The sequence below is a fragment of the Lepidochelys olivacea genome (genome assembly GCF_965140295.1).
Source record: "Lepidochelys olivacea isolate rLepOli2 genome assembly, chromosome: 1".
Taxonomy (NCBI): Eukaryota; Metazoa; Chordata; order Testudines; family Cheloniidae; genus Lepidochelys; species Lepidochelys olivacea.
This window is the reverse complement of record NC_140411.1, coordinates 145,584,948-145,603,540: the sequence shown is the minus strand read 5'-3', so window position 1 is coordinate 145,603,540 and position 18,593 is coordinate 145,584,948. Positions and strand designations below refer to the sequence as shown.

General features: G+C 40.1%; 1 protein-coding gene across 5 annotated transcripts in view; it reads right to left on the bottom strand.

The window, feature by feature from the left end:
* Positions 1-18,593, bottom strand: part of POLA1 (DNA polymerase alpha 1, catalytic subunit) — a 353,938-nt gene that overhangs the window by 169,442 nt on the left and 165,903 nt on the right. For all 5 annotated transcript variants that reach the window (XM_084617606.1, XM_084617605.1, XM_084617603.1 and 2 more), the window contains exons 31-32: positions 17,285-17,416; positions 10,077-10,251 (exon numbers count right to left, since the gene is read on the bottom strand). In XM_084617606.1, coding sequence (XP_084473732.1) covers positions 10,077-10,251; positions 17,285-17,416 — 307 coding nt within the window. The remainder of the gene's footprint in view (positions 1-10,076; positions 10,252-17,284; positions 17,417-18,593) is intronic.

The following is an 18,593-nucleotide window of genomic DNA, read 5'->3' as shown; positions in this document are numbered from 1 at the left end:
CAAAAGAAAGAAGAGTATTGCAAACAAAATACCAGTTTAACCTATTTAATTTCAATTAAAAACTTATCCCAGATCAGCGTTTTAAGAATTTCCTCTTTTAAAAAAAAAAAAAAAAAAAAAAAAAACCACAAAAGGCAAACATGAATAAAGGCTAACATCATACCAAATTTGATTTTTACAGGTCATTAAATAGAAATTAAAGAGAACATTTCTATTAGCAACTGTCACACACTTCATGGTACACAGGGTCCCTTAAGAGAGAGAGCATTTTTTTTTTAAATAAGCTCATCTGTACTCTTTGAAAAAGACAAATGTTCTGCAAGACAAGTGGTAGATAAAAGTTTTATTTAAAATTTCTCTCCTCCTCCTCAACATTTTCTTTATATGTCAGATTCTCAGAAGGAAAAAAAAAGGTGGGCTATCTGTCTAAGACAATAATGAGTGCAAGGACATATGTACAATATGAACACTCTCTCTTTGCTGAAAGTGTAGACATGGAGTAAAAGGTAGTGATGGCTACTTTAATATAGAAATAGCAGTAAATTCCAACTACGAATGTATCTTTAATTCTTTCTCAGAATATTCCACTACATTAAGATAATCCCTTTCACTAAATAAAAATTAAGGAAGGGATATCATACTTTGCCCTTTCTGAGGAAGACCACAGACTTTAGTAAAACTGTGATTTTCCAATGTTCAGGTTGTCAAAAATGGTGGGACGGGGTAGGTAGAAAAGACACATGGTCAAACAAATAGGTAATCTACTTTTCAAAAAAATTAGAAACACTTATTTTTTATCATTTGACTAGCTATTTTGATTGGGGAAAACAGAAGAATCATGGTGATGATTCAGCAAAGTATACCTTACTTAACCCATGTGAATAGTCTCACTGAAATCAATGGGACTCATCAGGTGCTTAAAAAGCATGCCTATATTAATTGATTTTCTTGCTGAATTGGGTCCTATATTATCTACTATTTCCTTTCATGGATTGTTTCTTGGTTACTTAATCCATTTCAGAATACCAAGTTGCATCCTCCACAGCAAGGCAGAATGCCCTATTTTGGTAAACAAAATCACAGCATGGAATATTTAAAGAATGGAAAAACTGCTCCTCTTCCCTTTGTAATACATTTTTTAAAAAGAAGGCCACAAGAGTTGTCAGCAATAAACGTCTGCTTTTGACTCTTATCTTTCCATGACATTGACAAAATCATATAGGCTTGCTAATTATTTCAGGTTTAGTTTCATACTGAACACTTTACTATCACTAAAGGCTCTGGCTTATAGGTCAGCCTTAAAAAATAGAGAGGATGCATTCATGGTTTAAAAAAAAAAAAAAAAATCCTTCAGAAAGTAAGTAATGGTGAAGATAAACCAAAGAGATTTACCTTTGTATGACAGAAATATACAAGAAAAGAAAGATCTGTACGTTGCCATTGAAGTTTTAACTGTTGTTTTAAAATACTAAATGAATGACCAACGTTAATACTATTTTGGTTTGGTTACTAAAATAATTTGAAGTTAAAACTTTTGCAAGTGACTTTTTTTGGGGGGTGGCAGGGGAGCAGGAGTTGCAGCTTTTTCCTCCAAAGACTATAGTGGTGAGCATAAACAAAGCAGAAGTCATAAGAAGTGTCAGTTTTTAGAGCAACTACAAGAGATAGGGTATTTACTGATTTCTGTAGATGACCTAAAATTAATATTATCTTTAAAAAAATTGAGATTAGTCTTAAAAAAAATCAGCCTTTTTTTGGAAGCTATGCAAACAGAAAAGTTTATATATTTATACCTTTGCTTATTAGAGGTTTTGTGAAACAAAAGAAAAATAGTATCTGGTGCTGCCACCTAGAGACTAAGGGTGTGAATTTCTTTTAGAATCACGTCACATAAGTGGAAACGTACTTCAGCACCCAACTCCATACATACTGAAAATACGGAAAGATTCTGATTATCTAAACCCTCAATATCATGCACTGCAAAGAATTCCCCTAACTGGAGACTTCTTTGCCAGTAACGCTCCATTATACAAATGCCCAAATAACCTTACCAATGTTACCTAAATTTAGATAATAGGGATCTTAACATACTTCTAATTTAAATAATTTGTTTGACTGAATAGACATTCTAAAAGGAAGACCTCTATATAACCAATACACTGGAGTGATTAAAATTTGATCTGGGAAAGAAAAAAATGAAAATGTAAGTATTACTACTATAAACAAAGGTTTATAGAAATAGCATCTAGAGATAGAACACATCAATTCAGTCACCCAGTCCATTCCCATGCCAGAGCAGGACTATTCTCAAACAATAATGCTTTACTTTCTCTGGTTTTTTTTTTAAATGTACTTATCACACACTAAGTACATGTTTGTAGTTAAAAAAACCAAAGAGACCACATGCTAGCTCTCCAAAAAAGAACCCTCATGATCTCCCCTAAATCACCCTTCAAGTGAAGGCCTGCACCTTGTGAACAAATTCTGACAGTCAATAACTCCCAAGGGAATTATACAGTTGATACCAAATTCCCAGCACCCAGAGATTTAAATAAGGGGCTAACTCACACACTTTAACCGATTTCCTCAGTTAAGAAATTGTGGAATACAAGATTGCTCAGCAAAGTATGTGAATAGCACAGCTGAGCAGTTTTGTTATTTTTTTCTAAATAAATCTTGAATAACCAAGATTTATTAAAACTAAAACTGATCAATTCATGGATGTGGTGGTTAGGAAATATAATCATATTGCTTTGTCTTTCCTCTCCCTCCTATTCAAACCCACAGATCTGGTTTCCCTTCATTGTATAATATGACAAAATAGACTTAATTCTCTGGGGGCACGAACACGTTCAATTTAAATGTATAGTGAAGAGAGTAGCACAATTTGGAGAGCTGTAAAATAAATAATTTAAAAGGCAGCTTGCTTTGTTAATTCCCTATACAACATCTTTTGAACTTTATCCAACCTATAAAATTACATTTGGTAGTCCATACAAATGGGTTCTCCTCAGAACAAAGAAGACAGGCAGAGATTACCAGAAGAAAAAGCATCTCCTGAAAAAAGTAGTCACCATGACTAAACTAAACAGGAACTAGAAGAGTAACTTTCCTAAAATTAACATGTTGCAAAACTGCTTGCATGTCAAATAAAGAACACCAGTATCGGCACAGGCCTATGGACCACTGGAATTTCTCATGGAAATCAATTATACAGATATGGGGAAATTCCCTTTTATGTAGCAAACAGCTTCAGTAATTCGCACAGTCTTCAAAGGAGGAGTGAACGCCACAGAATGTGTGTCTCAGTTGCTTGGCTGCTTTTAGAAAACACCTTACTAAGGGATGAGAGAGAGAAAAAAGCAGTAGAGCCTAGAACAGAAGTAAATTTGAGAATGTTGACCTTTTGAAAATGGTACCCGAGACAGATCTTGCTCTAGGTTGCATTGGAGAAAGTTAAATAAGTTAGATAGTTCACACCAAAAAGGAGAAACTCATTGTCTTCTGGAGAATGTTCTCCAGCAATTTATCACTCAGGAAGGATATTGACATTGCATGGCACTTCAGAATCAAGGTACCACAAATCATAACCCTTTTGGACAGGCTGCTGAGATGGGTGCAAGAGACACAATAGGCTGCTTCTGTGAGGATCTAATGGAACTGGGTTGTGGACAATAGGGTCAGGTCTGTAAACCAATTTATTCAGAGCCACACTGGGGCTGTGGGAATCAGTTTCATTTGGTCACTCATATTTTCTCAGGACCTTTGTAATAATGAAAGGAAAAAGGAAGGAACATGTAGAGTTTGCTGTGATTTTCAGGAACAGTAAATCTATACATCCCTAACACTAGTCAGATTCCTCTTCTCCCCACCGCAAGTCCAAAGATAGAGAATTTACAGATGGAATTTATAAGCAAATAAATCTGTTATTTAGAGTTATCTACATTCTGCAAATCTGGTGTAATACTTGTGGACTGAAGTTCTATTCTCCAGCATTTAAAATAGAGTGGCTGAACTAGTCTGCTCTGAGGCTGAAATCACCAGCATAGTATGTGGAGTGCTTTATCGTCACAGAAAATCTTTTCTGCTCTTTCCAAGTAAGCAATGTTTCCCTGAGCAGGGCTACACTTCATCTGCCATGACTAGTAAGGTGAGCCATCACTGCAGCATTCGCTAAATGGAGAGTGACCCAATTCTGTTAAATAGGAGATCTGAAGATGTTTCACACTCTTTGATCGCTTGCTCTGCAAAGACATCTGGTTCACATGACATTTCTCACTACAGTGGCTCAATTCATATCCAACTATTTGAAAAGATAAGCAAAGTTTAATCCATCAGACACAATATTTTCCTAAAATTATCCAGAACGGAGGGTTTCTTCAGAAAGAAAGAAATGTTCTTGGACCCACTGCAAGGAGAGAGAAAGCCAGGATTTCCTGTGTAACAGAGACTAAGACATGTTCTATACTACAAATTTAGGTCAGTTTAGCTACATTGCTCTGTGCTGTGAAAAATTTCACACCCTCTGATGTAGTTAAGCCAACCTAAGCTCCAGGGTAGACATTACTAGGTCAACAGACAAATTGTTTCATGAACCTAGTTACCGCCTCTCAGAGAGGTGGATTTACTTACAGCTTCTGTCACTGTAATAAGCGTCTAACTACAGCAACACAGTTGCCTGGTGTAGACATTGCCTAAGTAAAAACAAGAACCCATTAAAGAGTCAAATGATTTGTTTAGCTACCTGATGAGGCTGAATAAGACATTCTAGCCACTATAAAAATAAAATTTCTGATGCATTCAGAGACAAATGTATGTAGGCCACCCCCAGTATTGCAGAAAGATCCCAGAATAACTAATTCGAACCTGGAATGATTCTAGATCACTCAAAGATTTATGACAGAACTCTGATCAACTACGTGAGAATAATATTTTTGCTTTTAATGTGGGTCTCTGGAAAAAAGACCTGGCTTCTACCACCCAATACAGTTTACATGCTTGAGAAAATACCTGATAAAATGCTGCCAAAATAAGGAAACTTTAGGGGCATGGAGATATCAAACTGAACCCATTTGGTTGTTAATCCTACAAGATGCTGCAATAGGTATATGGACGATCAGTCTGGCAGGGCTACAGATGCTTAAAAAAAAATCTCTGCTGTAGAAATATTATATACCAAAAAATTTCCATCTTGAATTGTGCTGCAAAATGCAGTTTATGCATTTGAAAACAATAGACTCTACTGAGAGTTGTACAGTTTTTAAAATCTAGCCATTACATTTAGGAGTGCCTAAATGGAAACTAAGCTCTTTAGAACCCCAATTGTGGGTCCTGAACACTTTTGAAAACCTGGTCCTATATCTATTAGGCTAGCATAATCTTCTGAAGAATTTTTTTGGCTTTTGAAAACAAATAGATATAACTCGGGAATCTTTTTATCTTTCTTTGCCTCAGGATTATACAAGATTAAATCTTCAACTGCTCTATCTAGGCCATTACCAAAATGTCCACTGCCTCTGAACTGTAGGGTCTGACTTTTGATTGTTCTGAAACTCATATGCAAAGTTGGCATTCTTGCAAGTTAGCACTCCACTGGACACAGACATAACCATTAGTGATTTATTAGCGATTATCTTTGAAAAGTCATGGAAGATGGGAAACATTCCAGGGGATGAGAAAAGGGAAAAACATAGTGCCAATCTATAAAAAGAGAAATAAGGACAACCCAGGAATTACAGACCAGTTAACTTAACTTCAAACACCTAGAAGATAATAAGGTGATAACTAACAGTCAGCATGGACTTGTCAAGAACAAATAATGTCAAACCAACCAAACAGTTCTCTTTCACAGGGTAACAAGTCTTGTGGATAAGAGTGAAGCAGTAGATGTGGTATATCTTGACTTTAGTAAGGCTTTTGATACTGTCTTGCATGACCTTCTCATAAACAAACTAAGGAAATACAACCTAGATGCAACTACCATAAGGTGGGTACATAACTGGTTGGAAAACCATTCCCAGAAAGTAATCATCAGTGGTTCGTAGTCAAGCTGGAAGGGCATTTCAAGTGGAATCCTATAGGGATCAGTTCTGAGTCTGATCCTGTTCAATATAAGAACATGAGAACGGCCATACTGGGTCAGACCAAAGGTCCATCTAGCCCATTATCCCTTCTTCCAATGGTGGCCAATTCCAGGTGCCCCAGAGGGAATAAACAGAACAAGTAAATCATCAAGTGATCCATCTCCTGTCACGCATTCCCAGTTTCTGGTGAACAGAGGCTAGGGACACAACCTCTGCCAATCCTGGCTAATAGCCATTGATGGACCTATCCTCCATGAATTTATCTAGTTTTTTAACCCTGTTATAGTCTTGGACTTCACAACATCCTCTGGCAAAGAGTTCCACAGGTTGACTGCGTTGTGTGAAGAATCTTCATCAATGATTTAAATAATGGCATATAGAGTACACTTATAAAGTTTGTGGACGATGGGCTTGGGAAGGGTGCAAGAGCTTTGGAGGACAGGATTAAAATTCAAAATGATCTGGACAAACTAGAGAAATGGTCTGAAGCAAACAGGATGAAATTCAATAAGGAAAAATGTGAAGTACTCCACTTAGGAAGGAACAGTCAGTTGTACACATAAAAAACAGGAAATGACTGCCTAGGAAGGAGTACTGAAGAAAGAGATATGGGGGTCACAGTGGATCATAAGCTAAATATGAGTCAACAGTGTAACACTGTTGCAAAAAAACCCAAACATTGTTCTGGGATGTATTAAAGGGAGTGTTGTAAGCAATACACGAGAAGTAATTCTTCCGCTCTACTCCACGATGATTAGACATCAACTGGACTATTGTGTCCAGTTCTGGGCGCCACATTTCAAGAAGGACATGGACAAATTAAAGAGAGTCCAGAGAAGAGCAACAAAAATGATTAAAGGTGTAGAAGACATGAACTATGAGGGAAGACTGAAAAAATTGGGTTTGTTTATTTGGAGAACAGAAGACAGGGGACAGGATAACAGTTTTCAAGTATATAAAACGTTGTCACAAGGAGGAGGGAGAAAAGTTGTTCTCCTTAATGTCTGGGGATAGGACAAGAAGCAATGGGCTTAAATTGCAGCAAGGGCAGTTTAGGTTGGACATCAGAAAAAACTTCCTAACTGTAAGGGTAGTTAAGCACTGGAATAAGTTGCCTAGGGAGGTTGTGGAATTTCCATCATCGGGGATTTTTAAGAGCAGGTTGGATACCTGTCAGGGATGGTCTAGATAATACTTCAGTCCCCTGCAATCAAGGCAGGACTGCACTAGATGACCTACTGAGGTTTCTTCCAGTCCTACGATTCTATGATTCTATAGCACCAGCTTGAAAGTTAATAGTTAAAATGGCAAAATCCAATTTTTTTCCTTTTAATCTTTTTAACATTCTATTGTGGGAGGACAGAGCCTTGTCAATATCTCTTAGCAAAACATTAAGAGTTCCAACTTCCTCCAAGCCATAGATCCCTGCATAAAACATCTATTTTAATGCTGCTTTCATCTTTTTTCCCAATCTGATAAAGAAGCTTCCTCTTCCAAGGGAGCATATGATATTTTAGAGCACCCTTCAGTGAGGGAACTGATCCTGGTAAGGGAGCTCAAGATCTCTCTCTCTCTCATTAGGGAGCTCATAACTATTTTCTTGAGCACTGCATGCTTCACAGCTTACGTAGGCCAAGCTTATTGCACACATCAAGTGGTCCTTGCATCCCTCCCATTCCTGCCCACAAGCTCCTTGTGTGCCATCCTCCCATCCCCCTTTTTCAGGGACTTCCTGAAACTCCTCCCAGTCTTCCCCGAGAGGGGTTCTGTGTGCTCCCATTTCCCTCTCCTCCCATACCAGGTCCCCCATTTCCCTCTCCTCATAAATAGCCCTCTGTGCACTGCCATGCCCCTAATGTCCCCCTTATTTCCCACAGCAAAGGCTCTGTGTGCCCTCTATCGCCCCGTATCAGGTACCCCCAACCTCCTGACCTGGGGTTCTGTGCCCCTTTCCATTCCCCTTCCCCCCACACCAGCATCCCCAGTCTCCTCTAAGCAAGGTTTCAGTGCATCCCTTAATGTTCAAAACCCTCAGCAGGGGTCCCCAATAGAAGGGTTGTACATTCTCCACCCATGGCAGGGACTAAGAAAACCTTCATCATGCCCTTCCCCATGCAGGGGGGGGCTCTGTCTTCCCCCCACCCCTCCTTTCCCACATTCCTTCCCCATGATAGGGGCTCTCCATAGCTCTCCTTCCTCTTTCCCCCATACCAGGACTCCCCAATCTTCCCTTCACGAGGGGTTCTTTGTGCTCCATGCTTCCCTCTCTCCATGCCAGGGGCTGTGTGCATGCTCCCATTCCTTTCTCCCCCCATTCTTCCTCCACCCCACTCCTCCAACATTATTCTTCTTTCTGTCTGGGAGATAAATCATTCAGGGTGTCAACATGTAAAACTCTATTGGAAGGATGGGCAGAGATGAGATAGGACCATTGCTATGCTGGAAAGTGCTAATGGGGCCATCAACCAGTTTGATCTAGACAACTGCAGAGGTGCTCGAGGCTGTGGCTGTGCTAAACAGCTGGCAGGGGCTTCGTGCGTCTCCCATTTTCCAATTTTCTCTAATCAATAAGGTTATGGCCACTGATGCCTAGAATACTCCCTCATATTTTAGAATAGATTGGTAGAGCCATCTGATCTGCGATCCACAAACATGGCCCACAGATATAAAGCGGAGAGCCGCAGGGCCCAGGATTTGCAGGGCTCTATTGATTGGATGCAGTGTTCCAAAGTTATCCCATTACATATGCAATGACAGACAGACAAAGAAATGCTGTCAAGTTGAATGTCAGACCTCCATCAGCTCGGCCAATTAATTACTTTTGGGGAGGAAACAAAATGAAAAATGATGTATATGAATAGTCATGTCATATTTTCTATAAAAGAGTTAGAAAATAAACCCTTTGTTGGAGAAGATTTACAAGTAACTTACTAAACACTGAACTTTTCCTCTGGATAGGAAGCCTGTGGAGGATCACTGTTGTGTGAAATAAGCTGTGTGGGTTAGGAAAAGTTTTACTGTTTTTTCTGACATCTCCTAAAGCAAAACAGTTTTCTTAAGAAAAGCTCAGGCACCCGCACCTCTCTCGGGCTGAGTGAAAATGGGTGAATCTGTGTGCACCTGCAGCAGTAATCGTGTCTCTTGATTTTTCTACATGCCTGACACACAAGGAAGGAAGGATCCATTACTGTGGATTATTAGAGCTGCCTGCCTGCTATATCCTAGGGAAAAGGTCTTTATTGCCATATTTCTGGAAAGATTTACCTTGCCATTAGAGATTAAAAATATTAACAGAGCTGCAAGGTTTTTTCTCCCTGGACAGATACTAAAGAGCACAGAGCCTGTAACTGCACAGTATGTTTTAGCAACTTAAGAAAAGCTTGTGAAGAAACAACAGGGCTGCCATGGATAAAAACTAAAGGGTGCCAGACAGAGTTAGATTTTACAACCCTCACTCATTACAGATGAGCACTTACTCACATGAGTAACTCCACTCAAGTCAATAGGACTACTCATGTGACTAAGCATACAACTAAATCCACACTGCTGAGCTACCCAGGTCCTACGAAGTAGAAGAGCGTGACCACACGGCAGCGGAAAGCCATGCCTCCCAGCCTGGGTCGGCAGCCTCCTGCTCACTCAAGCAGAGCCAACCACACGCTGCAGCTGCAGCAGAGGCAGCATTTTTGTTTAGCTGCCCAAGTCCAAGCCTGCCCAAACCCCTAGGTTTGCGTTTGGGCGGCTAGCCGAAGCTGCCATGCGTGTAGCAATGCCCACGCTGATATTTTTAGCGAGCTAGCATGAGTCTGTCTACCCAGGCTTGGAGGTTCATTTCTAGCGGCAGTGTAGACATTCCCTAACTATTCTCTCCCCAACACAGACTGACCTGAAGAACATATTCCCTACTGTGCTTCTGCTAAGAAATGATGTGCATTAATTACACTCACTCCGCCCCTTGATGCTCTCTGGATAAAGTGAGTTTTAGATACTTACCTAACCATGTTGCAATGAGAACAGAGTCAATTCCATCTATGGGCTCACAGATTCGAGCCACTACTGGGTGAATCTGTTGTGACAGATAGTACTGAGTATCAACAGTAAGATTTTCTTGTTTTTGCAGCTGTTCTGGAGCATATGCTCTCTGGCTGGCACTCAGATTTGACCCATCCTAAGACAGGGGACATACACAAAACAAACCAAGAGAAAAAAATCAGTCATAGGTGGGTTGGAGTTGGGGTTAGACATTTCAGCATGAAAACTAGGTTTTTAAAAAAGGGTACAGTGGATTCCTTCCTTCAGCTATATTATTACATATCCAATACAAATTAAAGAAATCCGAAGAAACAGGTTACACGTTTGTTGCTGGCATTAGCTAGTAAATTCAAGAACATAAATCAAGCTTGTATTATTACAGCTTGTGTGTGCGCAAAACAGTAATAGTAGGACAGAGTAAACAGTCCCATCTGTCAATTGAGAAATGCACAATGAAAATATACTGTTACCATCAGCCCAGTTAAAAGTATGCAAAGGGCAAACATTTTGGGATCACCCTTATATTAAATCAGCATTATCACATTACAGCAATCGTTAGAGCAGCTTCCTAATGGTTGTGGTGGATTCTCCATCACTGAAAATATTTAAATCAGATTGGATTTTTTTCCTAAAAAGATACACTCATGTTCAAACAGGAAGTAATTCATGGCCTGTGTTACACAGGAAGTCAGATTAGATGATCAGAAGGGTCCCTTCTGGACTTGTACTCGGTTAATCTATTGTAACATGCAGATACCAAATCATATCCTTACATGAATGTACTAAAATAATCAGTGGTGCATCGTCAATGAACAGACAAAACACTAAGTGGAAGAATGGAATGAGGAATTAAGAGAGCAAGACGATTTATTTTGCTAAGAAGTTTATGCTAAGTTCTACATAGACAGGAATAAAAGTGGGTTGATGGAGAAGAAACTGTCAGGCACCAATGCACAGATAAGTAGCACAACAGAGACAATGTGATCAACCCAAAAGGGCTGAGCACCTTAAGAAACTCTCTGCAATCCTTCTAGTCAAGAGTACCAATCTGGAGTTCCAGAGGGCACAATGAGCCGTTCTTAAAAGAGAAAAAAGTAAAAACGGAGGCTGAAACATGTTGAAACGAGAGGCTAAAATGCAGGTTGAAAATGGGGCTGCTGGGAGGGTAGAGAAATATCTTGAGTTCCAAGAAAAAACTGTTCTTCAGGGAAATGCAGCATGCATTAAACCTGTAGAATACCACTCACAGGTCATGTGAACACTATGAAAAAAAAGTGTATTTTTCACATGCATAAGCTAATGTATGCCAAAACCAAACGGGGTGAGGGCAAGTACTGTGGTAGAAAGTACTCTACTATTCAATAACACCTGTTGTACTTCCATAGAGCAGGATTCTAACCCCGTAAACCATTGAGGAACCATGCCCCAAGGCAGATAGCCACTATGTTAGGATGAAGCACACAACTCTCATCCTGTGAAAGGAGATGAGGAATGGTCAGGAACATGAACGGCAGCTGGACACACAGGTGAAGCAAGTAAGAGTACCAAGCTGGTCTCAGCAAGGTCAACACTATAAGGATAACTCTGACTTTGTCTTGTCTGATCTTGTTCATTACCCTTAGTATCAGTGGCATTGGAGGAAATGCATAGAACACACCCTTCTTCCAAGATAGAAGAAAGCATAGTGGCCCAGACCCCTCTTGATCAGAAAACAGGATACTTCCTGTTCCTGGAGATGGCAAAGAGATCACTTCTAGCAGTCCCCATCTTTGGACTATGCTGTGGAGAACGTGGGTGTCTAGCTCCCATTTGTAATCCTCTGACAAGTGTCTGCTGAGAACATCAGCTGTGATGTGCGGAATACCTGGGAGGTAGACTACTGAAATTTGGATCTGACGAGCCATGCACCAATTCCAGTTTCACGGCTTCAGCACACAGGAAGGGGGATCTTGCTCCTCCCTGCTTATTGATATAGAACAGGCAGGATATGTTGTCTGTCATGATACTGATTGATTTGCCCCTTATCAGGGGCAGGAAATGAAAGCAAGTGTTCCTGACAAACCTGAGCTCCAACAGATTGGTGTGAAGATTGGTTTCTTGAGTTGTCCATCTTCCCTAGTTGTGAAGATATTTCTTCATCCCAACAGTGATGCGTCTCTGTTGTTAAAGTCACTGATGGGCAACAAAAAGGAATGTTTGCACCGACATTGAGTTAATCCTTCCACCAGTCTAAGGAGTTCCTCTCTTGTAGAGGAACTGTCACCTTCTGTCCAAGGTATCTGACCAAGGAATAGATCTTTCTGAGCCAACTCTGGAAGCAGTAGAGACATAACCTTGCATGATTGGTCAGAAAACTGCCATGTGTCCCAAAAGCTGAACACAGCTCCTTATTGTGATTCCTGAGGCATGTTGTGCATATGCTAAGAAGAAGGGCTCCTCTGAACTTTCTGTGCCAGATCTGACGGGGTTATGAATCTGTCTAAGGGAAGGTACACTATGGCTATCAATGAGTCCAAATATGCCCCTACAAACTATATCTTCCTTACAAGAATTAATGTTGACTTTTTTACATTCAACTGCAGACTTAACTCCTGGAACAGACCAAAGTCTGTCTGGGTGGATGACAGCACTACTTTGTAGGAACGGCCCTGGAGTAGCCAGTCGTCAAGGTACAGGAAGACTAGGATCGCTTCTTGTCAGAAGCAAGCAGCCATTACTGCCAGGACTTCTGAGAACACCTGGGGGCCAAGTAAAGGCCAAAGGGAAACGCTCAGTATTGGAAACGATCCTGTCCTATAGTGAAGCATAAGTATTTCCTGTGCAATGGATGTATCATGATATGGAAATACACATCTTGTAGGTAAAGGGCCGAAAACCAAACCCCCTTCTCCAGTGAAGGAATTATAGCTTCCAGAGTTACCATCCTGAATTTTTGAGACTTTATGAACTTGTTTACAAATCTTAGAACTAAGATCGATCACCACCCTTCATCCTTCTTTGGCACAAGGCCATAATCTGAGTAAAATCCCTCACACTTATGAGGAGGAGGAACCAGCTTTATTGCTCCTAATCGAAGGAGAAATTTACTTGTCTCAATAAAAGCTCGTGGGAGGGGTCCCTGGAGAAAAACGGGGAAGGGAAGTGGGTGCAAGGAAGGGAATGATGCAAAACGGATGGTATGTTGACTCACTTGTCTATAGTGATCTACCTCCAAGCATATAGGAAATAGGCAAGGCAGTCTCCAGGAGGATGGGATCTGGGCTAACACGCACATCTGTAAATCCAGAGGTGTGGAATGGATCGAACCCTCAACCAACCCATCAAAACTGTTGCTTTGAAGATGATGGGTGGTCACGGAGAGCAGATAGCAGTCCTTTTTCTTTTAAATCTTTCTCTCTTTCTGGGGGATTCAGTAGATCTATGGAACCAAGAAAATTGAGCAGGAAACAATCTCTGGGTAGTCTGTGACCTACTAAACTTTTTCTCGATAAAGTTATTTTGTTGATAGATTCAAAGCAATGCACGTGGGAAAACAGAATCCCAACTACACATATAAAATGATGGGTCTAAATTAGCTGTTACCATTCAAGAAAGATCTTGGAGTCATTGTGAAAAGTTCTCTGAAAACATCCACTCAATGTGCAGTGGCAGTCAAAAAAGCAAACAGAACATTGGGAAAGGGATAGATAATAAGACAGAAAATATATTGCCTCTATATAAATCTATGGTACACCCACATCTTGAATACTGCGTGCAGATATGGTCGCCCCCATCTCAAAAAAAAAAAAAAATATATATATATATATATATAGGAATTTGAAAGGGTTCAGAAAAGAGCAACAAAAACTATTAGGGGTATGGAACAGCTTCCGTATGAGGAGAGACTAATAAGACTAAGACTTTTCAGCTTGGAAAAGAGACAACTAAGGAGGGATATGACAGAGGTCTATAAAATCATGAATGGTGTGGAGAAAGTAAATAAGGAAGTGCTATTTACTCCTTCTCACAACACAAGAACTAGGGGTCACCAAATGAAATTAATAGGCAGCAGGTTTAAAACAACAACAATAGGAAGTATTTCTTCACACAATGCACAGTCAACCTGTGGAACTCTTTGCCAGAGGATGTTGTGAAGGTCCAGACTATAAGAGGGTTCAAAAAAGAACTAGATAAATTTATGGAGGATAGGTCCATCAATGGCTATTAACCAGGATGGGCAGGGATGGTGTCCCTAGCCTCTGTTTGCAGAAGCTGGGAATGAGCAACCAGGAATGGATCACTTGATGATTACCTGTTCTGTTCATTCCCTCTGGGGCACCTGGCATTGGCCACTGTCAGAAGACAGGATACTGGGCTAGATGGACCTTTGGTCTGACCCAGTAAGGCCGTTCTTATTTGTAGGTATATGTATGTCAGGGGGTCATAAAATAGCCCTAGAGTCCTTTAGAGTGTGCAAGGACTCGTATGTGGTTTCCGAGAAGAGTTTACAACTATGGAAGGGAAAGTCCTCCACCGTCTTCTGTACATTTCAAAGAAATCCTGAGATATAGAACCATGATGCCCTGCACATAACCAGTGCCATAGAGATGAACCTGGCAGCAGTGTCAACAGCAGCGAAGGATGCTTGAAGAGCAGTTCTGACCACCAACTGGCCGTCTGAGATGATGGACTGGAATTGCTCCCCATGCTCTTGTGGCAAATGGTCAATAAAAGTCATGAATCAGTTATAAATTTGTAAAATTATATTTGGCCATGACCACTTGATATTTCATAATCCTGAATTGCCGAGCTGCTGACGAACAGGACCTTCACCCAAAGAGATCCAGCCTTTTCTGGTTCCTGTCAAATGGGATAGACTTAGAGAAGCACTGCCTACCTGACTCATTTACCGCATCCACCACCAGAGAGCTAGGCTGAGGGTGGAAGAACAAAAAGTCAGAATCCTTAGAGGGAACAGCAGGGGGGCTCCTAGTTGCGAGTCCCCGCCAGGCTGGGGAGGGACAGGACTTGTCCTTTCCTTGCCTGGCAGCTCTCAAGGGGGAGAGGGGAGATCAGGCCCACCACCAAGAGCCTCCCCTTGCTGCACGAAGCGCCAAAGGCTCCTGCAGCTGGAGAAGGCTTGTGGACATGGGTCTGATCTTCCCCTGCTGCTAGGGCTCCTAGCTGCAAGTCCCCACTGCCAGAAAAGGGACCCCACTGTTAAAACACCTTGAAATTTCAGATGTAAACATCTGAAAATGTGAAATTGACCATTTAAAAATCCTCCAGCCGTGAAATTGATCAAAATGGACTGTGAATTTGATAGGGCTCTAATAATAATATTTATCCCTTTCTAGATGGAAATGATAGAACTGCCTTTTCTGCATTGACAGAAGCGTTCAGTAAATATTCTTGTTCTGTATTTGGGGAAAAAGCCAGATGTATTTATATCCTGTGATGATGACGCAATACTTTCCATTTCAACAGTAACTCAGGAGGATGTTAAACAGCAGCTACTTTTTAAATCAGCAAGTCTGGATAATTTGTATCCAAGAGTGTTTTTTTTTTTTTTTTTAAAAAAGCGCTGGTCTAGGAGTTCTCCAGATGGTTAATTTTGATTTTCAGAACACTGGAGAAATTCCAGAGCACTGGAAGAAAGTGAATGTCATATCAATAGTTAAAAAGGGAAAGCTCGATGACAAAGGTAATTATAGGCCTGTCAGCCTGACTTTGATCCCAGGCAAAACAATGGAAGGGCTGATTTGGGACTCAAATAGAAAATTAAAAAAGGGTAATATAATTAATGCCAATCAACATGGGTTTACAGAAAATATATCGGGTTTAACTTGATATCTTTTTGGATGAGATTACAGTTTTGGTTGATATTGTTAAGGTAACAGTGTTAATGTAATATACTTTGACTTTGGTAAGGCATTTGTACTTGGTAGCATATGACATTTTGATTATGAAACTAGGAGGATACAGAAATCAATAATGGCACATATTAAATGGATAAAAAACTGGCTAATGGATAGGTCTTCAAATGTACTTGTAAACAGATGGAAACCAAATGATGGAAACCATCATCACACAAATACGTTTCCGGTGGGGTCCTGCTGTTTAACTTTTTTTTTTTTAAAATGGCATAGAACCATCACTGATAAAGTCTGCAGATCAAACAAAGATTGGGGTAGTAGTAAATAATGAAGAGGACAGCTCACTGATATAGAGTGCTCTGGATCGTTTGTAAATTGGGAACATGAAAACAATATGCATTTCAATATGGCCAACGGTAAAGTCATAGATGCAGGAACCAAGAATGCAGACCAAACTCACAGGATGGGAGACTATTCTGGGAAGCAGTGACTCTGAAAAAGATGTAGAGTCATGGTGGGTACTCACATGACCGTAAACTCCCAGTTAAACATTCTAGCCAAAAAAAGGTAATGTGATCTTTGGATATATAAACAATGGAATTTCAAGGGTTATATTAATCTGAGTTTGGCACTGTTGCTACCGCTACCGAATACTATGCCCAGTTCTGGTATCTACACTTCAAGATATGGAAAAACTGGAGAGGGTTCAGAGAAGAGCCACAAGAATGATTAAAAGACTGGACAACATGCCTTATAATGACACATTCAAGGAGCTCAATCTATTTAGTTCACTAAAGAGAAGTTATGGGATGACTGGATGACAGTTTTATAAGTACCTACATGGAGAACAGAAATTTCATAATAGAGGACACTTCAGTCGAAAAATGTATGACAAGATCCAATGGCTGGAAGTTGAAGCTATACAAATTTAGTCTAGAAAGAACCGTGCAAATTTTGAACAGTGCAGGTAATTAACCATTGGAATAACTCATTTAGGGTTGTGGTGGATTCTCCATCATTGTAAATTTTAAAATTCAGATTGAATGTTTTTCTAAAAAACTGCTCTGGTTCCAACAGGAATTAATTCAGGGAAGTCCTATGGCCTGTGTTATGCAAGAGGTGAAACTAGTTGATCAATGGTTCCTTCTGGACTTATAGTACATGAATCTATGTCAAATTTAGGGCAACCTTACTTAATAGTGTTCTTTAAAAATACAGAATAATGCCATTCAACGATTTGAGGGATTTGTTTTCTTTTATTTTCTCCCAAAAACTCATGAATAGTATCTACCCATAACCAAGATTTTTTTTTACCTGACAGATCACATACGACACAGTATCTCCTGCTTTCACTTTTCGGCCTCCTTGAGAGTTTATCCACATGGCAACATGCACATGTGGCAAGCTTTTTTTGTCAGGATAATCCTGAGGATCCTTTGTCAATGCCTAAGAGACAAAGGGGAAAACAGGTACATATCTTTGAGAAAAACGGAAATTAAATACTGGACAAATCACTGCAGTAAAAACCAAAGATTATATAATAGCTGTCTTCATCATCCCTCTACAGTTCACCAGAAAACAATTTTGAAAGATGACATTAATATAAAATATAACATTATAACAAATATATCAGTCTTTCATGCTCCCTAATTAACATTATTGTAAGAGCAACCTGAAATTTTATACCTTAAGTTTCTGAAAAGCTAAACACAATAGGAACCCCTAATAAAAGTTCAAACAAGCACAAAGACAGCTAGAATAGTTAAAAAAATAGATTTAATCAAAGTATGAAATACTATACACAGTGCAAGAATGCAGTGAAAGGTTAATTTTTTTTTTCAGTTTTGAAAATTCTAAATGTCTGACACATTTATATCTAACAAACTTTGTAACAGAAGTAGACCAGGGTTTCAATATGTCTATGGATAGGACTACTGGAATTTTACAATAAATCATTTCCCCTCTATATTCCGTAATTACTTCACTTGAAGATTTTTGGGGAAAAAAATCACCCCCTTCTCTACACCTACAACTTCATCAACATAACTTTTAAACTAATATTTGGTTCTAAATATTTTAAAAGCAATAAAACACTGGAGTGTGTAGGACTTAAAAAACCGGTTACCTACTTTTAGGTAACTGTTGTTCTTTGAGATGTACTGCTCATGTCCATTCCATTCTAGGTGTGTGCGCGCCCACATGCGCAATCATCATAAATTTCTGCCTGAGAGGTATCCATAGGGTCGGTTGTGGCGCCCCCTTGAGTGCCGTGCTTATGCATTACTGTATCAGGCGCCGCTGGCCCAGCGCCCTCTCAGTTCCTTCTTGTGGGCAACTCTGACAGAAGGGTAGGAGGGTGGGTAATGGAATGGACATGAAGAACAACAGTTACAAAAAGGTAGGTAACCATTTTTTCTTCTTCGGGTGTTTGCTCATGTTGATTCCATTCTAGGTGATTCACAAGCAGTGTCAATGGAGGTGGGCTGGGAGCTCACGGTCTTGCAGTGTGCAGCACTGCTCTGCCGAAGCCAGCATCATCCCAGGCCTGCTGGGTAAGTGCATAACGGGATGTAAACGTGTGGACAGATAACTAGGTAGCAGCTCTACAGATCTCTTGGATCGG